The sequence below is a fragment of the Hydra vulgaris genome, chromosome 01 (assembly GCF_038396675.1).
Source record: "Hydra vulgaris chromosome 01, alternate assembly HydraT2T_AEP".
Taxonomy (NCBI): Eukaryota; Metazoa; Cnidaria; class Hydrozoa; order Anthoathecata; family Hydridae; genus Hydra; species Hydra vulgaris.
In genome coordinates this window covers 27801715-27827343 of record NC_088920.1, presented here as the reverse complement: position 1 = coordinate 27827343, position 25629 = coordinate 27801715, and the positions used below count along the sequence as shown (strand labels likewise).

At 27.4% G+C, this 25629-nt stretch overlaps 1 protein-coding gene across 2 annotated transcripts; it reads right to left on the bottom strand.

The window, feature by feature from the left end:
- Positions 1-1233: 1233 nt before the first annotated feature.
- LOC100200459 (N-alpha-acetyltransferase 50) lies at positions 1234-13306 on the bottom strand. 2 transcript variants are annotated; one of them, XM_065787819.1, is made up of 8 exons: positions 13187-13248; positions 9647-9721; positions 9317-9356; positions 9036-9135; positions 5565-5607; positions 5135-5254; positions 4107-4173; positions 1234-1435 (listed from the first exon to the last, which is right to left on the bottom strand). In XM_065787819.1, the coding sequence occupies exons 3-8, from the start codon at positions 9322-9324 to the stop codon at positions 1285-1287; spliced, it is 489 nt and encodes a 162-aa protein (XP_065643891.1). In that variant the 5' UTR covers positions 9325-9356; positions 9647-9721; positions 13187-13248; the 3' UTR covers positions 1234-1284. The 2 variants fall into 2 exon arrangements, with proteins under 2 accessions (XP_065643891.1, XP_065643890.1); XM_065787818.1 differs by lacking the exon at positions 9647-9721 and having other exon boundaries at positions 13187-13306.
- Positions 13307-25629: the final 12323 nt, after the last annotated feature.

Below are 25629 nucleotides of genomic sequence, written 5' to 3'. Positions count from 1 at the left end.
TAGATGTGAAGAATTTTTTAGTTGTTGCTGGTTTTTCAAGTTATAAGTTAGTGCCTTATTCAAGAGTTAAAAACCTTGTTTATCGAAACGGACTGCCATACCATGTTTTTTTTAAAACCTCATTTTCAGACAATTATTCACAAGCTCGTAATTTAAAAAAGTAAATTTTAAAAAAGCTATTTCTTTGATAAATATTTTTCATCCCTTTCCTATACGCTATATATTACCCTTTTTTTATTATGTAGCGAAGTGTTCTGTTTTAAATTAGATGTCTTAGTCTTGTTCAGAGCCGGCGCGAACAGGTATCAAACAAACTTGTAAGAACAGCGCAATAGCTAGTGGGTCGGAGCCCCTCCCAAATAAAATTTTAAAAAATTCCATTTTTAGGTATTACAAAAAAAAAAAAACTCCTTTTACTTTAAAAAGAGTTCCCATAGATTCGCCGGGTCCCAACCAACCCTAATTTAGGGGCGTGGGGGTGCAGCAGCACTGAGTAAGAAGAATGACTACCTAGAACTAAATTCCATCGATTTTCAACATGTCTTTGTTAAAAATTGTAGTTAATATATTTAATATATAAGATGTAACAAAATAACATTTTTGTACTTTACAAAATACCGAAGTTATTTTGTTCAATCTCCAAAAGTGGGTGGGAAAATATGGGCGTTAGCGAAATTTTTATAAGTTTTTTCTATTTAAAAATAAACAACGGAACAATCATCAATCTAAAGAAAATCTTTAATTCCCAAATAATTTTTTCAACTTAGCAACAAACAAACTCAAACTTTGACATCGATTTTCTCAGTTTGCAAAAACATGGACTTAGAACAAGATAATTCTAACGTCGCGATATGTTACTGTTAGCACGGTATTACCGCTTCCTTTTTTACGTTACCGCTGTAACTTTTCTACCAATTCCGCGGAAAATACCACGGTAACTGCAGTATTATCACAATTCCCGTTACAGTTTTACTCTCTATTTCTAATCACCATTAAGTAAATATACCCAGAACCAAGGTTTAGAACAGGTGAACTTTGAAAGATTGCATCTAAGTCCCCAATATATGATTGAATTAAATAACACGAAGTCAAAATATAGAAATGTAAATTTAACGGTTTACAAAAACCGTTATATTTACAGCATACGTTACAGAATATACAAAAAGCATGTAGAAATAAAATCATTAAAAAATGCAATGCTTTCACATTTCGCTGCGAATAAAAAAAAAAAAGTTAAAAAAAATAATATTTTATGACTTAAAAAGACTATAAAAGACATTGATTTTACTTTTTAGAAACGACACGTAAGGTTTTCTGTAAAACAAAAGCATCTGCAGGCTCTATCCGCTTATAATATTGTGTTTTCGTTTCTATAGGTTCAAAGCCGAATCTTCTGTAAAATTCAATCGCACCCTCATTACTGACTTGCACATGTCTACATAAAAAAAAAAAAAAAAGACGAAATTAAAAGCAATACAAAACCAATTTGTCGTAAAATCTTAAATTTGAAACTCATAAAATAAATTATACATATAAAATTATGTTAATATGATAAAATATAATTTTAATATATTAGTATTTTAATATTAAAATTAAATTTAAGCAAATAATAGAATACATAAACAAAAAGCATTAAATACAAATACAAAGTAGCGACATAAAATACTGCATGGTTTCGATTTTTCACACCTTTCAAATTAAACAACCTAAAAAGATGAATTTCAACTGTTTTCTAGCTATTGGACGTTGAGTAAATAGAATAAGACATACTCACTTAACTTGTTTTATAATAATTTAATGATATAAATATCAATATTTATTTTCATGGCATCATTTTAACCTAATATCAATTATCTATAACAAAAGTAGGGGATAGTTTGCCAATAAACGATTAATCGATCGAAAAAATTTATCAAGATCGAGAAAATTATATAAGATCTTCCACAATAAAAAAATAGAGAAAGTTTTTAGTTTCTCTTCATGAATGGACTTCAGCTAGAGCTAAAAAATGCATATCTTGAATAAAAAATGCATATGTACATTGTACAGACGAATATTACTATTTTGGAACAATTAGGTTCAATGCCTTTAGAAAAAGTAGTTGCGAAACAAGATTACAACTTACAAGGTCAAGGCCAACACCTGACACAATGCAAGCAAAAACTATGTTTAAAGAATGTATAAAAAAGTATGGTTTTAATATATAATTTATGCAGTATAGGGTAAACAGTAAAGTTATTGGACACTTAAGGTATTACAAAACTTCATGTGGGTCTTTCATACATAATAAATAAAACACACTTTGAAATTCAATGACATATTTAATGATATTTCTTTATTATTATAACAAATGTGTTTATTTTATCTCACCGTTTTACAAAAAGTATAGTTATTGGACACATGAATGATTAGATTCATAGATTATGATCGTTTGAAATTCATTAAAATTACACATCAAATATTATCAAATATTACCTACATCAAATATTACAAAAACATAAGCAATTAAATATTGAGAAGTAGTAATACTTTTTGTTGATTATTAAAATTCAGTTTAAAAAATGAATTTTTTAAAATTCGCTAACTAATTAATTTGAAATGTACTAAACTTCCTACCACCTAACTAAATGCTAAAAAATGTATTCATTTGTAACATGTGATTCCAAAAAATCCGGACAAACTTCCCTCCCATTTTTTTCTCCGCGTAAATTTATCAATTTTGATTGGCTCGCACGCCATTTTGTAGAGAATCAAATTCTCTACAAAACTCATTAATTTTATACTGAGCAACAAATTAAAAATGATGAAAAAAGTTACTTCGAAACATTATGACGTAAGAAAGCGAGTGTACGAGTTTATTGAAATTAACCCAGAACTTTCCAAAAACGCAATTGTAAAACATTTTATGATGGAAAGTATTCCAAGATCTACGCTCTACAATATTCTAAAACGAAAAGACAACATATTACCCGAACGACAAGTTGGAAGCGGTAGGAAAGCAATTAAGATGACAAAAAAGAAGATCAAATAATTGGAAAAAAAAATCGACCATCAACATGGAACCAGTCAACGTTCTCTTGCTAAAAAATTCAATGTCAATCAATCATACGTATGCAAAACGATAAAGCAGAAGACAATCATTCATTATCATAAAAAAATTAAGGCTCCAAAAGAACTCCTGAACAACAATCTCTTGTTCGTCCAAAGTGCTCTAAATTGGTTGAAATTTTTCGAAAAAAACAGGTGATCATTGACGATGAATCATATTTTGGATTAAGTAATTGTAATATTTCAGGAAACAGTGGATTTTATTCATCAGATGTTACTACGACGCCAAATGATGTTAAATTAAAAAGAAAATCTAAATTTGAACAAAAATTATTGGTTTGCAATTTCTCGAAAGGGATTGTCAAACCATTATGTTGCACCTTCCGGTCAAGCTGTCAATGAAAATGTGTACATAGACAAGTGTTTGAGATCATGTTTGCTCCCATTTATAGAGACTGTTCATAAAGATGATGAAATAGTTTTTTGGCCTGACCTTGCATTGTCTCAGTACTCAAAAAAAGTTCAAGAATTTTTGAGGTCCAAAAATATCGAACATGTGCCCAGAAGTCAAAAATATCGAACATGTGCCCAGAATTGCGACCTATTGAAGATTTTCGGAATGAAATTAAGAGAGCAGTATATGCTAATTGTTGGGAAGCTAAAAATTTGATTCAACTGAGGAATCGTATCAACTACTGCTTCAAACATGTCGACATTGAGCGCGTACATCGGCTTGGTAAGGAGAGTTTTACAAGAGTTGATACAGTTTGTAGACAAGGAATGGAAAATTTGTAATTTTTTGTAATATTACTCCATGAACATTGCTTTATTTGAAACATCGTTCAAAACTTAAAAAATAAGTCACCTTTCTAAAAATATTTTAGAATTTAATCTGTCCAGATTTTTTGGAATCACATGTTAAGATAAGATGTTGATTTCCTTAATATGACACTACTAAAGCTGATTTTAAAGAATATATTTTTGTATCATTATATTGCTGTATTCTTTATTTCAAATCTTAAATTTTTGCTAACCAAAATAACTTTTTTTTAACTTACAAATATACACTGTCAAATTTGCCATCATCTTCGCAAATCTTTAATACATGCTCCAACATTTTTGTACCTAAAACAAAAATTATTTATTAGTTGTAAATATTTGTAGAAAGTAGAAAGTAGCTATAAATTTAAAATGTGCATACTTTAAACACTTTGATTTTTGTATAATAATTATCACTTTAAGTATACATTAGAGCTCAAGTATTAAGAAGATTTTTTCTCGTAGTAATTAATGGTTTTTGAGTAAGTTAATCTGAGTTTTAAAATATTATAAAATAAGTTCAACTGAGTTCAATTTCAAAAATTTCACTCATTTAAATGATCAGAATACAATAAGTAATAATAAATTTGATTTACAAACAATGTATGATTAATAATAATATGATTTACAAACAATTCTACTTTCCTACTTTCATAGTAATCAAAATTCTAAAAATATTTTATGTTGAATATGTATGAAGAATATAAAGAATATTTTTACAAGCAGTTGTAAAGAATTTACAACAGCTTTGTAAAAAAGCATTTGTAAATAAACTTGCACTTAAAGCATAAGTGCAAATCTGCATAAGTGTGACACACTTGTAACACCTGTGACAGTCTCCACACTTATGTAGACTTTTACTAGTTTGCATTTATGCAGATTCACACTTGATGAAACTTTTTCTGTTTCATATATACACATATCAGCACATTTGAAATATGGACTTAATCAGTCACCAATTTTAACACTTGTTGTTTTAGTATTTTGATTGCTACATTAATTTTCTATTTTTTAATAGTTTCCTAAATAAAATAATTATACTTTTAGAAAAAATGAAATGAACATGCAAAAATATTTTTCTAAGGTTCTATTAAAACTTTATAAAAATAGAACAATAAACTTTTTTATGCTCGCTTTATTTCAGCTTTTTAATTAAGTTGTACAGTATTTAAAAGACAATTTAAAACAGCACATTTAAAAACTAAGTTTGTGAATACGTTTCTATAAACTTATAAAAAATAAGGATGCATATAAATATAAAAAATACCAATGCCTAGTCTTCTATAAGGTGCCAAACATCCAAGGGTCATGATATACAACCTTCTTGAATTATCAGATTTATCAACTCTACAGCACACTGCTCCAACAACTATGTCATTATAGTATGCTAAAAAAGAAATGAAAATGCACCAATGAATTAATAGAATATAAGTTTAAAATTAAAAAAAAAAACACTGATAGAATATAACTTAAAAAAAAAAATTAACCAATCAATAACTGATAGAATATAACTTAAAATGATGAAAATCTAATTGCCAAGGTGCCAACTAAAATGTATATATGTAGGTAAGCAAGCACAAATATATGCATGTGTATATAAATGTATATATACACTTATGTATAAACACATTTACATATATATGTATGTACGTATGTATGCATGCATGCATGTATGTATGGATGCACATATGTATTACCTAACTTTGCCAGCTCTCCTACGTCAAGAATATCTTTATAAAACTAAAAAAAACAAAAAAACTTATAATTATCAAAAAAATTGAAATTTTTCATAAAAAATATAAAAATTGAATTATCATCATATAAAATTTTTATATTAAACTTATTTTAAGCCTTTTTATAAAATATATTAGGCTTTTTTACATATCGAAATTCCAGTATCCATCTATTTTATAGATGAGTATTTTTCTTGGATTACCTAAGAATTAAGATATTAATATATCAAATACAAATACTAATATCATAGTTTGAAGTCCAACAGAGATATTTTAGTTTGGATATTTTGTGCAGAAAGTTAAATTTGACCGTTATTTAACAATAGATATCACCTCGTAAAAATGCATTTTGCAAGTTTTTAATTATCAAAGTGATAATTGATGAAACTAAATTTGGTATAAGTACTTATAAAGAGCGTAATTTATTTCTTGCAAAATCATTATCTACATTTATACGTATATGGAATTGGAAAAAACCAAATCATTAGTGTTTTATAGACCTTTTAATAATTAATTTTATTTAACATATTGTATATACATAACTCTGTGTATTTAGTGTTTTGGTAATTATGATTTTTGGTAGTGATAATGTGAATGTAAGCAATGCCCTATTAAAGTAATGTAAACTATGTTTAAAATTCACAATTGTGAATTTTAAAAGTTCAAAAAATAGTGATAGTGTAGTTGTAATAGTGATGATCAGATTTTTAAAATTTTCAAAGAAAGAAGCATCAACACTTTATTTTTTGCTTTGTCCATAGCAGGCATATAAAAAAAAACAAAGAACTCATGCATTGGAAAATGGAATCCGCCATTTCATTAATGCGACTTTACAAGGTTTGAATTTGAGGTCATATTTCTGCAAATCAGTAAAGCAGCTTGCATTGGAAATTTTCATAAGATATTGAAAATTATTTAACAACTAAAAAAAATATTTAAAAAATTAATTAAAACTCTTATATGTTGTCAGAAAGATTTTTCCGTATTTTGTTGAAAAAAATTAAAAATTAAAATGCAAGACCGGAATTTTTTTTATTAATTGATAGACTGCCTGCCCCAACCAAACCCTCAGTCACTTGCCCCAAACACACGCAGCACTCCCTTGCGAGTCAGGCTATTTGTCAGTCAATGTAGCAGCACTTTGTTGCGAGTCAGGCTGTTTGTCAGTCGATGTAGCAGCACTTTGTTGAGAGTCAGGCTATAAGATAGTCGATGTAGCAACAATCCGTGCATGGTTTACAGTAAAAAAAATAAAATTAAAAACATTTTATTAAAAAAAATAAAAATATTGTCTATATTGTTAAAAACATTCAGAATGTTTTTAAAAACATTCTGGTCAATTAAATTTGCGTTTTTGCGGTTTTTTAAAAAACAAATTATTTGTAATTAAATTAATGGTTTTTACTTTCTGACAACACGCAAATGTTGGACGAAAGTCAAAAGTAATTAAAAGTGACGTATATGTTGGCGTAAGAATAATTTTTTTCCTTCTGTGCTTCCCAAATGGGATTTAACTTGCATTATAAAAAAAAAAATTTAACTTATGTTTTGTACCAATTTTTGATGCAGCCGTTTATTCAAAATTTAATTTTGAGTAATAAAAAAATATTTAGGAAGGAAAACCGAAAAAACATTTGCGATAAAAATGAGCTAATTTTTTTTTAAGAATAAATAAAATTTAAATATTGAACAATATTTAGTAATATTTTTAAACAAATTTGACAGTTAAGTTAAACCCAAGCATTAATTTTTTTTTTTAAACATCCTCGCTTCCAACAAGGCTGCAAGCAACCACTAATTAAAGTTGAAAGTTACTGGAAGAGAAAAGATGAAGATTGTAGAGCAAGATAACAATTGGCGGATGACTTAAAGGATTGCAAATTATATGAATCAGGAAAGCAAGATGAAGGAAGCAAATTCCAAAGAGCTGATGTTTAAGGAAAAAAACTAGACGAATAGGCGTTTTTGGAGCACTTAGGAACAGTCACAGAAAAAGGATAAGACTTAATTGAATGACAAGTATTACGAGAATGAATTTTAGTAGATGGCACAAGAGACACTAGCTCTTTAGAGCAGTGCCCATTATAGTATTTGTAGAAAAGAGAAAGAGAAGCAACATTATGACGATGTGATAATGGTTGGAGGTTGGCTGCAAGAGCAGGTCCAACTATGTTTACAATGCGTTTTTTCACCTTGTCTAAAAGAGAAAGGGCATCATTAGAAGAACCGCCCCAGATATGGCAACAGTATTGGCCGGATTTGAGATTTATAGAGATAGAGAATAGAATCCGAAGTAAGAAAGTGACGAGCTCGATAAAGAGATGCAACCTTAGCAGATGCTAATTTTGCAACTGATTTGATATATGGCTTCCAAGAAAGATTGAAGGTAAGAGTTAATCCTAGAAGATGAAGAGTAGATGACTCATCGAGTACACCACTGTTCATAAATATAGGAAGATCTAAATTATTGCGATAACGATTGGCTGAAAAAAATTGAGTTTTATCTGTATTGAAGTTCACCAGTCACTGTGAGCCCCATGCTGTAGCAGAAGTGAGATCTTTTTCAAGCTCAAATGCCCCCTCCAAGCAATCAGAGAGTGTTGGTTTCTTATCACGACAAGAATAAATGGTAGTATAATCAGCAAACAATGCCACCTTAGATGTGAGAATATCTGGAAGATCGTTAATGTAAATTAAAAAGAGTATAGGGCCAAAGATAGAACCTTGAGCAACCCCTGAAGTTACAGAATAAGAAGAGGGCTGTCCATCAAGGACAACTTTTATACTACAATTTAATTTAATTTTAATAAACTTAAATTTCTTTTTTAAATCAAATTTAAATTACATATATTTTTAAATCTAAATTAAATTATTTTTTTTTTAATCAGAATAAAATTATATATTTTTATTAAATTAGTTTTAAATTAAAACTTTTTATCAGAATAAAATTATATTATGATTTTTGTTTCAAGCTTAAAGTATTAACGTTTTCCAAGCAAATCAATCATTACAATAAAATAAAAACAAAATAAAAATAAATTTTTAATTTTATTTGAGTTTTTTTCAATAGTAAATAGTGCTTATATCTAACATAATTGTCATTCTAACTTTTGTAACAAATATTTTTACATAATTTTTATTCAAAAGTTAATGTAGTTCTTTTTTTAATTAATTACTTCTTTTATCTTACCGTTTATAGAATAATTTAAAAGTTAAAAAATGATAAAAAATCCCTTAACCAAAATCGCTTACTCCTTACGTAAAATTGCTTAAGGCATATGTAAATCGCTCAACGCATGATGCTTTAAAACGAGGCCATATATATAATGTAAAGCATAAAACAACAGCTGCATACAAACTAAACTTATTTAGGTACAACAAGATATGATCCTAAAACATAACTAATACACAATAAAAAACACTAAAAATTCTTACTTTGTCATTGTATGAGACTGGAAAAACAACAGAATTTAATTTTTTTAACTGTTTTATATTATGTTGGGTGATAGAACCAAGTTCAATTCGACCACTTGTTCTAAATGTCAAATTTTTTTACCTTATAATTATCTAAATTTATAAAATAAACTAATTCAAAAAACGTTTATGAATGTGAATGAATGTTTATAAATATGAATATGAATTTAAAAAATATATAAAATTTATAAAATAAAAACATTTATGAATATGAATTTAAAAAATATAATATACTAAATTACCGTGTCATAGTTTTCTTACAATTTCATAAAATTCTTTGTTCTATAAATAAAACAGATAAGATAAAGGTTGAAGATTTTATAAAAATAGAGCCATACACTGGGTTCAAGGTTAGCAAAATAAATATAATTTAAAAAAAAAGTCAAAAAATCTTGTTAAGTCAGAATTTTTCTATTTAACAGAAAATATTTAAAAAAAAAACACACACACAACACTTAAAAGTAAAGTAAAAAAAAATTAGAAAAAGAAAATTTTAATTTAAAAGTTGAACTAAAAAAAAGCCCTCAAAAAAAAAATTAAAACTAAAAACATTATTTTCCTATATTACTTACTATTTTTATTTTCAACAGACTTGCTTTCGAGTTGTTAATTTTTGTTACATTTTAAGCCCATTTTAATGACATCAACTAGTTAGTTTGTATAAATATAAATGTTTAGTTAATATTAGAATGTAAATAAATTACAAAAATATACATAAATATATAGTATATTATGTATTAAAAATTATATCCTAGTCCAAACTAACAGACCCTGCTACTTTTGTTTACTGGGTATCACAAGGCATGACACTACTAACACAGTTGCTTATTAATTTAAATAGAATCATATAGAGACTTGCTAAACCCCTCTTCCTCAAATGCAAAGATAGAAAATTTTTCAAATTAGAACAAATCTTGTTATTACTCTAGACATCTAGTCTTAAGGGTTAAAAGAAAAACTCATAATCAATTAACTTTCTTTTTGGCAAAAAAATAAGAGCTTTGACTCATCATAACATACATTGAGCAACTTAATGTCAATGCACATTTTTGTGTGATTGGCACAGTACTCACAGTAGCCATTACACCCTAGTTAATGACAAGAAATAGTCGCAGCACTTTTTAATTATAAGAAAATGTGAACAACTTATGTAAACTTCAAACTTTGTAATGTTAAAACATATTTCAAGTTTTACAGTGTAATTTTTACTTGAAAAGTGCGACAATATTTCCTTAATTTTGATTAATAGCATTTGTTTGCCATTTTAAGTTTTTTGTTTATTAAATACTATTAAAATGTTTGTAGTACAATACACATAAATGGTTGAAGTGGTTAGGTTGCTGCGTTTCTGATGCAAAGCGCTGTGGTTCAAATCACACTATTTGCATTTTTTTTTTCTTTTTCGATTTTATAAAATAAAAAATAAAGCACTTTTAAAGTTGAAACATAACACATATCAAGATATTATAACTATAACAAATGACAGGGAGAGAACTTTTTAAAATGCTTAAAATTTCTAAACACCAAGAGAAATTTGTTGTGCATGTTGTAATAAAGATACTTATGTTATTAAATGTGTTCAGATTAGTCCTAATAAGCTCTGAAATTTAATAAAGAAAAAAATTAATAAGCCATCCTGCTACACCAGAAAGTATTGCTGTGGAGGCAAAAAAACAACCCTTAGCAAAAACTATCTATTTGCCAAAAATTTTTCCTCAAATTTATCTCATGAATCTAATGACCAAGCACTTCCTATCCACTTCATATTCCATCCCAGAGAACCAGGCTAATTTGTTGTTAGACATCTGAATTGATCCAGCTACTGTTGCTAAAGTTATTTCTCTCTTTAAACTCATTTGCAGCTTGTTGTTCGGATAACATTCCTGTCAGTCTTACAAAATTGTTCAGAATTCTCTTCAATACTCTAAAATTTAAAAATTGCTCAACTGGATCTTGTTTTCCTATCTGCTTAAATATGACATCTGTTGTCATATTTAAGCAGATAAGCAGATTACTAAATATCTTTCTTGTGTTCATTTTAATGACACCTTTCACCTGACTTTAATGGTGTCATGTCTGGAAAAAATGTAGAAAAACTATTAGTTAACCCTGATTTCCATGGAACTGGCATCAATATAGGAACGGCAATAGCTTAAATACTTTTTTTTTCCTCAGGATTTAAAGATTATCAGATGTTTATTAACGAGACAGCAAGGTAGCAATTTGTTAAAACACAATGCTCTGCATTAGTTAATATATTGACAAATCCTAAAAACCAGTGGTTACACCAAAATTTTAAAAAGGTTGTAGAAAGTATGAAACACTGAAGAAAGTGAGAAGCCATTTCCAATATGTAAGCAAAAAGCTTACCAGCGCTTTTTCTGATTTTGTTCTTACCGATAAAAACTTATAGTAAAAGCTTTAAACAACAGCAACAACAACAAAAGAATTAAAAAAAAAAACATACTTATTAATTAAAGAGTTTGTCAAGTTTTGTAACAAAATGTTTAACTTCTTCTGAGTAATTAAACTTATTCAGGATTGTTATTAATTAGATACATGAAATTATCTACAGTTACAACAATAAAAAAAGGATTCAGTGTGCGTTGTTATTGATTGTGCTGAATGAGTATTTAACATAAGCATTTTGTTTACTAATAATATTAAATTAATTTTTTGTTTAATCTTAATAAAAGCATACAACTTTTCACTATTGTTTACAATAGTAAGCAATAGTGAAAAATATCTTACCTTGCAAAATATATTGATATCTGATTTTAAAATATTGTTTTCAAGATGAAAAACAACAGAAATTAATTTTCCAAATGATAGAATATTATTGAAAACTGATGCCAAACTATGATGAATGAAACTATGCTTAAAGAGATTGGTTTTACATATAAATGCATATTTTAATAACTTAAAACAATCATTTTTGATGAGAATTCACTCTACTTATCTAAAAATTTAATAAAACTTGAAATTTTTGCTGAAAATCTTATTAAAATTTTTTTAATTAAAAAATTTAAATTGTTTGATATTTTGAATATTTTTTATATTAATGACACAAAGTAAAAATTTCTCTCTACAATGACCTTTTTTGTTAAGGTTTGTGATTTAGAAATATAGGGTTGAGGGAAGGGAATTCATAACAATAAATAAAAAAGCAGCTTCCTTAAACATAGCATTCCTTCTTAAGTAGGTGAAAACAGTCAAAAACAAAAATCTAATATGCCAAATTTAAACAAAATACTTGGACATTATAAACTAGACTAATTTGGTTCCTCCAATTTAACCAACGATATCGATTATAATTATCTATTATTTTGGATATACCCAACATAAGCTTCTTCGACAAAAAATACTCATACCTATCACAACAATATATAAAAATCCAAATATATATATATATTCCAGAAAAATAAATACAAATGCAGGTTTTCAAAGAAAGCTAAATAAATCCAAAATGTAAATTAACTTTTTTCTTTTTTCTTTATATTTATTATCAACATGTTTTTATGTTTGTGCTTTTGAAATACGAAATGCCGATATACAAAGAGCTATATTTGAAGCCATATTAACTAGCCTGATTTCTGTATTGTAGACTATAACTTTTTCTTTCTTTTTTTAACTTGTGCATTTCATATTTGCTTAGTTTAAACATGTTAACAATAGCATCTACTATTGTCCTAAATAGTATAGATAGTACAGATTTTATTAATTCTGTTGCATGCTTCTGTTTTCTAAAGAATATATTTTAAAAGTGTTGCAGAACGAGCATATTTTGGTTGGTGGCATAATTCGTGGTCATTGCTTTTAGATAACAACTATTCTTTTTTACCATATGTTGGACAATAAGATAAATGATACCTAATAATGACAAGTTTTTTAATAAAAAGTTTGTAAAAAACATTTTTTTTTTTTTCTTAAAATCAATCCCACGAATGTTAATAATGTAACTTTCTGGCACTAAACACTGATAGATTTAAACACGTTTAAATATCTCATTACAAATTTTTTCAATGCTTTTGATTTTATTTAAGACTATGAAGCGTCAACTAATACTGCTTAAACTTACAAATTCATGTCAATTAAAAAAAAAATTAACTAACTTCAGATGCGCTGTTCTTTCACCAGATATTTTATCGCGCCATATTTAGGTCGATTGGAACGCATGACAATTTCATTTACATTATTAGTTGTCCAAATTGTCCGGTAAAAACATTAAGGGCATTAGCCTATGGCGTTTATTGTCGAATGCCTGAGATTCAAGTTGTCCACAATGGATTTATAAAACAATATTCTGTCAAAATATATTTGGAATCTAAAAAAAAAAGTATTAATTTTGAATAAAATTGGTCTCTTCTAAAAACTGCTTCTGCCTGTAATAATGTTTCCAAAAATGTATTCTGTGTTTGCAAAAAAATATCAAAATACCTATTTAAATAAAAAACATTTATTTAAAAAAAAAATAATCATAATTTCTACATGCAGACATGAAAATAATTACCTTTTAAAAAAATATAACAAAAAATGACCACACTAAATCATCCTTATTCTTTTCGCAATTAATTTTTACAAAAATACTGAAGTTAATATAACTTCCTGTTTACAGAAAAATACAGAACTTTTTGAAAAATTAGTTATAAAACACATAAGTTCATGTGAAAAATTTTTCACAGGAAATTATATATTGTTATAATTATTATTTTAATTGTATATTTTACATGGTTATAACTCTTGAACGCTAAAATATAATTAGTGCCAATGGAAAAACTGTAGATTAATTTAGTACAAGTGAAACTAAATGTTTTGTTAACTGATGTTAACTTTTGTTAACCCTCACGTTTTGGCAGTGAAGGTGAAGTTTTGTTCTCCAGGCTACAATTACCATAATTTTTTACGATACTTTCTGATTTGTCTTAAGCATGAATATACTTAAGTTTGGTTCTAAAAAGACGTTTTTAAACTTTTTTGAATGTTCAAAGAAAGTTTTTTGCGGACCAAATACTGCTAAGCATGTTACAGAGATGTGAAGTTGTGCCAAAGTTTTGTACACCTAAAGTGGTTTTGCTCGTTTTTAAAATATGTTTTAAAAATAATAGTTGTAACATTTTGTAAAAAAATCTTTACTTTATAATTGAAAGTTGAGCTTTTGTTTAAATAAAAAAAGCAATTTGATGTAAACTACAAGCACTATTGTTAAGAATTTATCCGCTCGATTAATTAACTTTAACTACTCAGTTTTGCCGTACAGACGTCCGTTAGAGGTCCAACGTACCTCCCTAAAAAAAACGCGTGCTCAATGGGTACTTTTTGAACACTGACATTTCAATGGCGGCTACGGTTGTTAAAAAAATAACGTTCTAATAATGTTAAAAAGTGGTATGGGTACCACCCCAGACAATATTAAAATAGTAAATACGGCAATAAGTTAATGAATTATATAGCTAAATTAAAGTAAGTTTCTTTAGAATGCTTATCGTTTTATATAAAATTCTGCAATTTTATTGTATAAGTTTTTAATGTGACTTATAACAAATATTTATCTACAATGATATCTAAAAGTTTATTATATTACTCTTAGAATTTTATCAATTAAAAAAACAGCACCAGGATGAAAAAGAATCCACTTTGTTTTTCAATATTAAGTGAAGGTTTATTTGATTTAAACTATTCTGAAATTTTTATTAATTCAACATTTATATCAAAAAAAAGTTATTGATGTTGCTACAGGATAGAAAGAGGTTAGTAATGCCATACATCATTGTCATTAGATTAGATTGTTGTTGATTTTAATAGCTCTTTTGGAAATTTTGCTCAAATTATGAAACTCTGGGGAACTACACAAGATATATTTAAAATGTTTTTAAAAAATTCTTAAAACTTTGCTACTTTCTGTAACTTTCAAAAAAAATATTCTTACTAAATTTTGTTCGATAGTAAAAGTTTGTTTACATTAAGTTATCAAAAGTTTTTATCGCATTTAGAATAACCATTTCAGGTATGATCCCAGAAAGCAAGCTTACATTGGCCCAACATAAGTTTTAACATTGGCAAATTTATTTCGTTGGGCCAACATTTAGCCGATGTTTTTTTTCGGCGTAATATTTTAATTCTTCAAATCAGTTTTTTGAAAATGTCGTACTATGTTGGGCCAATATTTCGTCAGCCGAGAACCAAGAGGCCGTATCTCCACTTTTTGTGATTCGATTTTCAAATTTTAGGGTACAAATACTGACGGTTGACAAATCTAATAGTAAATTAAGTCTTATTTTTATCGGAAGTAATAAAAATATGTTTGAAATGGTGGTTTCAATCTAAAAACGTTGCAAACTGAACCTAGTTGTGGACATGCAGCCTGCTGGTTTGCATTTCTTTAAACATTAATAAACGGCGTTTTTCAGAAAGCGGTTTATATGATTACTCTCGGGTGATTAATACAAGGGGGGTTACACTTAAAGTTTTTATTCTTATCAGGACTGATATATATTTCTATAACAAACGTCTCGTACAGTGTTTTAAGCACCTAAGAGGAAGTAATTTTTTAAAATTAGAATTAAATTGCTTTTCCAGTGTCGGTGAGACTTGAAATCTATTTTTATCTTGTTTCCTAGTTGTTAGCCCTTCATGATAAATTATTTTTAAATATTTTAATGCAGTTTTGAAAAGCATAACCAAACAAGATATAATTTATAATTATGCAAAATATAATTTTTTGTTTGCGAGGGTCAGTTATGTTTAATGTTAACTATTATCGAAAATTGATAATAGTTAACATTAAACACTAGGTGAATGTTTGTAAGACCAATGACATATATTCTTTGTCTTGAGGTTGCATGAATTTTAACATTGATTTTAGATCTTTTACTTTTTCTATTGAGATTTTTTTTATTTTTTTAAGCACCTTCAGTTGCACAAACTTTATATCGTTTGCTATTTTTTTATTATTTGAATTTTGGTGTCTAGTTTATAGTTGACAATATTTTCCAACTTTCATTCGGAACTAAAGCCATGGAGTTTTGTACACTCCATGGCTTATCAGCTGAGTATTTAAGTATCTTTACTTTAGCATATGGAACATTTTTAAGCAATGAATAATTCTTAGCAACGGTTTGAAAGTCCATGATCTGCTCTTCTTTAATTTGAATAAACTTGATTGGATTCTTTCAAGGTATGTAATTTAGAATTCTGACAAGACCAATTGGACTGTAAACTTCAGCTACTTCCATATTTTTTTCAATAATACGATGTAAACTGTCTATTTCCTGGATAACAATGTCTTGGCTCACAAAATTTCTGAATGATGGTTGTATTTTGTGGATAATTTTGCATGAAAATTTTTAAAGCAACTGTCATAAAACTATTTCTATTCTGCGGTAAACAAGAGTCGCTCCATGAAAAAATTTCAGTTACCTGAGATTCATCTGCAACTTTCGTTTGTAAAAAAAGTTGGAAACGTTTGCTGTTGGTAGGCTGAAAATATTTTCCACATCGAAGCAAATAACATGCTAATAAATTGCTGTTATCAAGTCTATAGCGATTACGTTCATCATTAGTTTTAGCTTTGTTTTTTTTTGTGAATGCTCTACATAAGTAGAATTTAGATTTTAGTAACATCACTTTAAAAAATAGAATATTTCATATTCTATTTTTTCATTTGAGTTTGGTGAAAGATTCATTTTCATACTTTCACATTTGTCACATCTATCTTTTTTTAGTTTATGAACTTCAACGTTAAATTCTGTGTTAAATATTGGTATACATACTTTTTTTTTGCAGAAACCAGAATTTTTTTTGTCAGAATTTTTTCCAGTTCTCCTGTGTTTTCTGCTACTTTCCTTGGCATCTCTGTTTGAATCAGTTTGATTAAGGAAATCATCATTTTTATCGATATGTTATGATTGAATAACAGAGATAGATTCAGAGTAGTTGAATTTAATTTTGTTCCTTTAGGTTTCTAAATTATTAAATATTACATATACAATAATAATTACAAAATTAACAATTATAATATATTAAATATATAGAACTATATAGTAAGCATTGACTAGTCTAAACAATTCGTGATTTTATAATTTAGAAAACTCTATAGTTATATTCGTACCTTTAAGAGACTTCATCAGTAGTTTCATGGTACGCCATTTTATTGATAACAAATAGAATTTTAGCGGTTGTTTAACACCGTTAACAAAATCTTGGCTAATCTGATTGGTTAAAGGACAAACGGCCAGCTGATAATAACAGTCATCACTTTTTTGGACCATACGGCCTTCTGGGTCTTTTAAAACAGGGTGGGCCAAAAGTCACTGACCCTTTTTATTTTTTAATATCTTTTTTATTTCTTAATATTTTTTATTTTCTTAATATTCTTTATTTTTTTCAGATCCAGGAAATTAATTATGGAGAAATTCAATACCGTCCAACGTACACAAATTGTAAAATTTTACCATCAAAATCAAGGCTCAATAATGCAAACCCAAAGAGCTTATCGAAGGCATTTCAATGTGCGAGATGCTCCTACTAAGAATGTAATTAAGAGCATGGTTAAAAGATTTGAAGATCAAGGAGCTGAAGATCAATAACTTCAAATAAAATTATCGGGCTATACTTTTTTGAAGATGATGATGGAAATGCTGTGACTGTGACAGGAGAGAGGTACAGAGCGATACTTCAAAATTTCTTATGGCCAGCAATTGAAAATCGAGTTGGAATGTGGTTCCAGCAGGATAGAGCAACAGCTCATACTGCAAGAGAAAGCATGCAATTACTCCGGCAACGTTTTAATGGAAGAATTATTTCTCGATTTGATGATGTCAATTGGCTATCTTGTTCTCCTGATCTCACTAGCCCAGACTCTTTCTTGTGGGGATATATAAAGGAAAAGGTTTATGTCAACAAGCCGCAATCTTTAATGGAGCTAAAGGAAAACATCACTAGAGAAATAAGAGAAATAAGCCCAGAAACTTTGGAAAAAGTTATAGCAGAGGTAATCGAAAGAGCTGCAGTTTGTGAAGCAGAAAATGGAAGGCATATGTAGGATGTTATTTTTCACACTCAACGATAAAGTTTCTAAAGCTTACTAAAAGTAAACTTGTGATAAGAATAAAATTAAATTCGTGATAGTAAATCAATTTCCATCGCCTTGACTTTATGATACTAAAATTTCATGCATATAAGTGTTAAAATAAAAAAGTTATTTAAAATTGAAATGATTCAGTGACTTTTTGCCCACCCTGTATAACCCTAAGTTTTATGATTTTTGTGACTAGAATCACTCAAACCATAGATTTCATCATAGAGAACATTTTTTATTCATAAACAGAAAAAAAGTTAAAACTGGATATACGTCATCTTGGTTCTCGGCTGGTGATTGGGCCAATGTAATATCGGTGCAATATTTTGCAATAAAAATCTGATGCCGTAGCTCTGCTTATCCAATTTTCGGCCAATGTAGTCGCGGAATATTTTTTTGGAATATTTTTAAAACTTATTGCATAACATTTTTAAAAAATGGTATCATTTTACAAAATAAAGAAAGGCTTTGATATTATATTTCCATTTTTTTAAATTATGAAAATAAACAAAATAGGGTATATTTATTAATCTTCTAACAATCTTAGAAGGTTACCTCATAAGAAGTCAACTTCATGAGGTTCTCCTGACTTGATGTTTTATTTTTTTTAAAATAATGAAATATTAATTAACCTTTAAATAATGTGCTTATAATATTTTACTACTATGTAAATTATCAATGTAATAATAAAGGCAATAATCAAGTTATTTTTGTGTAAGATTTTACAGTTATTTTTTTTTTTAATACTTATATTGACATTTTAAATGTTTGATTTATTTAATAAAGAAGACATTTAAAATGCCTTCTTTATTAAAAAAATCAAACATTTGAAATGTCATACAGTAATAAATATTAAAAAATAATTTTTTTTTCTTATCTTATTCATAATAGTTTAATATTTAGTTCATAAAGGTATAATATCTGCAAATTGTACATCACTAGTGTCGTTAGATATAAAATTTTATATATGACTACTACAGTAGTATTGCAGTTGCTAGAAGCTGATGTTTTACATTTTAAATATGTTTCTTTTGTTTGATTTTTTCGGTGTTTGATTGAGAAACCCTATTTACTAACATATTACCACAGTGTAAAAAAAGTGATGTTACTAAAATCTAAATTCTACTTATGTAGAGCTTTCTAAAACTGTCAGACATTTTATTAAAAGACCAATGACTAGTCTATAATAATTGATTGAATCATGAGATTAAACCAATAAATAAATCATTATAAACAATTAAATTCAAAAAATTCAATTTAAATCATGATTTTTATTTGTCCAATTCAAATCATGATTTAAATCAATCAATTTAAATCAAAACAACCCTGTATATATTCTTTATTTGGAAGGTCTAAGGCAGAAGGACATTATTCTTGGTTTTATTAGTTTTTAATTGATTTTATTGGATATCGTTCATATTTAGTTTGCGTACAACAGTTAACAACTTTAAGCTTATACATTAACTTTAGTTATAACTTAATTATTAATGACTTGATTTATAGATTTTTATAGCAATGCAAGATTGAACTTAGCAGAAGGTTAAACTTCTTCTCTGGAGACAAAAATACAGCAAAATTATTAGCCAAAATAAAGGTTGAAGAGAAAAATAATTGTGTACACAATTGTATATAGATGATTTTTCAGATTATTTTAGTAATGATTTATCCTCAATTTCATATAATAATACAAAAAATACTAATAAACTTTAGGATTTACCAGTAACTCTAAACTCTCGACAGAAGTTCAATGTTTGCTCTCAGAAGTTGAATGAATAAAATTTACTAAATGATAAGTTTTAATTCGAAAGTCCCTGCGTCTAATGATTGGAAATCTTTATTCATAGCTTTAACTTTTACATTTTTTTAAAAGGCATATATTACGGTCAAAAAGTGAGAGTGTTAATGAACATTTTATTGTGCAATAATCAACATATAAAGCCTACACCAACTTTGAAATCCGTTTAAAATCAACTCTTAGGAAAGAAAAGGAAATATTTATATGAGTTTTAACAGTTGCCAATGGTTCATTTTTATTTATTATATAAATGTTTATTTAGATTTATCTAATAGACAAAGGTAATACAATATTTTTATAGATGATACTATTTTTAAAAGTTGTATTATTATTAACATTCAGAATAAAAATATATTAAAAAATTTTTTTACAATCATTAGAGAAACATTGTTTTAATATGAATTTTTTTGTTTTACAGTGCAGTTTGTACCTCAAACGTCAACGAGAATATTTTTATAAACTATGAATCCATTAGCAAGTATGTATTTTTATCATGAGAAATTTGCCCCTCTGTCTTTAACTTTATTTGCTTTATTAGTGAATGTTGTATTTACTTTCATAAATTCTAAGTTTCATACGTAATTTTTTGTATATTTTCTTAAGAATATTATTAACTTTTTTGTTTCAAGATAAAATTGTGTCTCCTAAAGATATGCAGGTATTATTGGCACGATTAGTAAGCATTGAAGTGCAACTTGGTGAACTACAAAACACATCAAATTTAATTTTAAGCATAATTAGAAAGAGAAACAAAGATATGCCAATTAATAATTTGCCTGACAAGGTGTCATTGCCACTAAAAGCAGTAGAGAGTTTAAGTGCTCTAGAAGAAAAATTAAAATACAAGAAAATACTTTAGTATATGGTAAATATTTTTTTATGATCCGTTTTTACATTTTGTATGATATCTTTATACAAATTACGTACTTCAAACAAAATACTTTTAAAAGGTTTTTGTAAATGAGATTTTATACTGATTTAAGTCTAGCCAAAAGTAACTTTAATTATTACCAGGTTGCATATTTTTGCAGGTTAATTATTTAGGACAAACCGGAGTTAAAGACGAAGGAGATTGTATATGTTATTTACTAAGAATAGTTTTTAAAAATCGCCTAGCTTTAAAATTAAACTATGCAGGGAGAGGACAAAAAATCGGAACAGGAAAAATGTTGATTGCATTTGTTGCTATTGGTAAGTGGTTTATTTAAAACACATAGCAAATTTATAATAACATTTGCCTAACGTTTTATATAATATTGGCCAGATGTTACATACAATATTGGGTCAATATTGCATACAATGTTGGGCCAATCTTGTAGTCAACGTTAGGCCAATGTTGAACGCAACTTTGGACCAATGCCTAACCAATGATCAAACCTGCATTGGCCCAACATCGAATTTCAACGTTGGGCCAATGTGAGCTTGCTATCTGGGAAGTATTTTGCAAAACACATAAATTTAAAACAGTACAATGTAAAATATATATATCGTTGTTAAAGCGAAAGTATATATATATGTATATATATATATTTCATTATAAATATAACACTTGTTTTTGCTTATTTCTTTAACAGCAACGTTTAAAGGAGACAAAACTGCAAACATATTCTTTTGAGTTTTCAAAATATTTTCTTGAATTTTATCAATAGCATTTAATTCAATCAGACTGATTTTTATACAGCTATTTTTCTTGATAAATTTTTTAACCATGACTTTAAGAGAATTCCATCTGGTTACAATATCTTTCATTAAACTAATTTCCATTTTATATATATATATATATATATATATATATATATATTAGGGTGGCCCTAAAAACAACTTTTTTGAAAAAAATCTGCTCCCACCCCTTAAATGTGTTCTATATAATACGAAAACACTAGGTTTAAATTTTTTTTGAAAAAAACATATTTATAGAGGTCCCCCAAGACCCTTTAATATTTAACGGGTCCCTAATATTTTCAAAAAAAAAGTTTCTCAAAAATAGGTCAACCTGGTACTCAAATGAAGCGAAATTATATAAAAATTTCAAAAATAACATTCATTTTGAAATAATATAGTTATTTTAGGTTTTACTACGTAAAAATCTTGTTTTTTAGCAAAAAATGAAATAAGTGAATTTTTCATGATAATTGTGATAAATAAGTTTAAACTTCAAATTTATTTTTCAAAATGAATATTATTTTTGAAATTTTTATATAATTGCGCTTCATTTGAGTACCAGGTTGACCTATTTTTGAGAAACTTTTTTTTTGAAAATATTAGGGACCCGTTAAATATTAAAGGGTCTTGGGGGACCTCTATAAATATGCTTTTTTCAAAAAAAATTTAAACCTAGTGTTTTCGTATTATATAGAACACATTTAAGGGGTGGGAGCAGATTTTTTTCAAAAAAGTTGTTTTTAGGGCCACCCTAATATATATATATATATATATATATATATATATATATATATATATATATATATATATATATATATATATATATATATATATATATATATATATATATATATATATTTGATTTATTGCTGTAAAATGCTATTTTTTGTGGAGGACCGTCTAAAATAATCCAAAACTTTTTAAATTTCTTTTATGTTCTTAATTTTGAAGAATAAGTTGGTGATCTTGTTTATAATTTTTAACAAATAGCTAATTATTTTTAACTACTTTTAAGTTATTTTCCGATTCTGATTCAAAAAGCTCTAAACTAATTTCATCATTACATATTTTTTCAAAAAATCCAGTTTCTCACTTTTCTTGTAGAAAGTATCCATCACCACCAGATGAGTAGCATGGTTAATGTATTGCAAGTGATGAGCAAGACTTTCACGTTCAAACTTACACATAAAACTTGCACCTTCAGTTTGTCGATGCAATAATATGTTTTTCAAAAGTGATTCTAAATTTCTTTATATAATGGTTGCCAACATTTAAAAGCCCAAAATTTAAGCAAACAGATTCATTACCATGGAGATTATTATTGAAATAGTGTTTGTTTGCAAGACATGTCCATTCATCAAAAGTTGAGCTTAATTTTTTTAAGATTGCTTAGTTTTTTACTTGTAATTTGAACTGTTATGGTTTTTTGTTTTTTATAGTAAAAAATGACTAAATCCATTACTTTTAATGGAGGTTATACCCATTATCATAAATAAATTGTCTTGTAAAAGAACTTTTTGTCATTCCGTTCACTTTGAAACCATCCTGAAAAACTAATATTGCATAAATTTCATAAATAAATAAACCACAATACCATACTGATAAATATATATAAATAGTAATAATGATAACAATAATAATAACAATAATAACAATAACAATAATAATAATTGTAATATGAAGTATTAAAAGAGTAGTATGCTTTATAATACTTTATAAATGTTGCACACTCTAACATCCAGTGCAATGTCTGTCCGCTTTCTCTATGCTATTTTTATAACTCAACTACTTCTAACTTTCACTCTTATTTAATTCCTTTTTTCTTAAACTCACTTACTCTTGCTCCTTCGAAGCAAGTTATGATGTTCTTTAGTGAGCTGAACTTGTCTTCTTTAGCCTTTGCGGCCTCTATATGGCAATTAGTCGGAGGAGGATAAACCAGAATATCAATATATAAATATGTAACAAACGCAGCTTCATTAAATGCCTTTTTAACAAATTAAAATAAAATTGGTCTCACATTTGCTAACGCTAGACCAATTTTTAGTAATTAAACTCGTACTTCAAGTTTTAAAATTTATCATTAATCAGTAATCTCATTACAATTTTTTTAGTTTTATTTTTAATGTTATTAGGGATCCATCAAATTATAAAAGACAAGTTTGGAGTCGTTCTTAAAACAAAAATTAGGAGGGTTGAGACACACAAACTAATACCATCTTTAATTGGTCAAAAAACTTAAGTTAGACAAAAATGTTTACTATTTATTGCATATTTAGCGAAATAGTGAATTAATAAATAAAATCTTAGTAATAATAACATCAAACAATACTAAAAACTATAGTTTGCACACTGGCAGCATTTATCTTAACAAAAATTAGTCATTTTAAGACTACTCTCATAGGCTGATATTTTACGGAAAGACACACCCCACGGAGGCGCCCATAGGATTTTAAAATAGTTTAGGTATGGAAACTCTTATTCAAAAAGTTGTGATGATTTTGTGGGTACAAAAATACCCTAGAAAGTGAGGGCTGTGAGTTGATAGTATAAATTTATTATTTTATACTAAATTTAAACTCATCTATAGGCTCATTTCAAACTATTTTTTGTTGAAATGAAATTTTTTCATGATACTCTGCAGAGAACATTTAATTCTTCATCTTATTCTTGTCAGCTGATATCTTATTTTTGTCGTGTCACCAGTTCAAAAAATAGAATGGTTGAGTTTTTAAAAACTTTGAAATAATTTTCTTAGTAGACATAAAGCTACAAGTTTGGATTTTTTAATCAAGAATATGAGAAGAACTATTAATATGATTAACAGTATTAGAAGAACTATGAAAGTTATATGTCCCTCAAACTTAATCGAATCTCATCTTAACACTTTCTCCGAAAACATGTGAAGCAGGTCTTTTCAATGCAGTCTGCTGAAATTCTGTTCAATTCAAAAATTTTCGATATTTTACCTCAATGATTCCCGTGTTTTTGGATTTATGGCATGGAACCTCACTTTGGATAAACACTAACTTGTCATCAGGGTTAAAAATTGAGTCCAACGAAAGTTTTAGATTTGTTTCTAAAATGTTTATGTAGGCAATGGTGTCAAGTTTAGCCCCTTTTCAACAAAAACCAGAGATATAATTTTGTCTGAAGATATAACCGCAATAATCATTACCTGATTAGGATGTTTTGTTTCAAAACTGTGACTAAATCTCTATTATTTTGGCGGCTTGAGGTTTTTTCCATTGTAAAAAGTATTTTATCTGGAAACAGCAAAATTGGTATACCTTTTTTAAGAAAAGCAAGGATATGCTTGCATCTGTTTAACCTTTTATTTATGATAGCTGCAGTGAATAATGCAATAGCAGTTCGAGCCAATGACCTAGTTACAGCATTATCTCTTAGGAGTGTTCTCATTGTAGTATTCTCCATGCTCAACTCCCTGATTGATCTCACAGGGTTTCTAACAAGCATGACAGCCCTTATTACTACTGGTGTTTTTTTAGATCAGCACTTATTCTTTCTATAAAATTCAAACAAAAATTTTGGAAGTTTTATCCCTATCTAACCAAACATATACTAATTTAACAGTCGCATTTTTTTATATCACCCGGTAGATATTTGTCTTTATTACCCGCAAATTTAAGTCTTATAATTACTTAGCTTGACTAAATTTTAGGATAATTTTTTTGTTGGCTTTTAAGGATAAATTGGCAATCAAAAATTGTTTTGTGATCTGTTTTATTTAAAGATAAAAACAAAATTAAAATAAAGATATTGTAAAATGTAGTAAACTTGTATACTCTTCTAGTAAATTTGTATCTCTTATATGGGTTTTCTAAACACATGCAAAGAACTCACTATTCTACACGTCTAAATATTTTGGATCCAGCCTCTTGCTACCTCTAGGTACACCGCAAGTCTTAGATAAAACAACGGCTTTTACTGAGTAATATGGAGTAGATAAAATAGAAATCAATTGAAAATTAGAAAAAGCGAGCTATTAAAAAAATCTCATG

Coding starts and splice junctions, on each gene's coding strand:
- LOC100200459 (XM_065787818.1), bottom strand. Junction 5,608..9,035: donor CAGTCTCATACAATGACAAA/GTAAGAATTTTT, acceptor TGTTTTTTTTAG/TTTTATAAAGATATTCTTGA. Junction 5,255..5,564: donor AGGAGAGCTGGCAAAGTTAG/GTAATACATATG, acceptor TTTCTTTTTTAG/CATACTATAATGACATAGTT.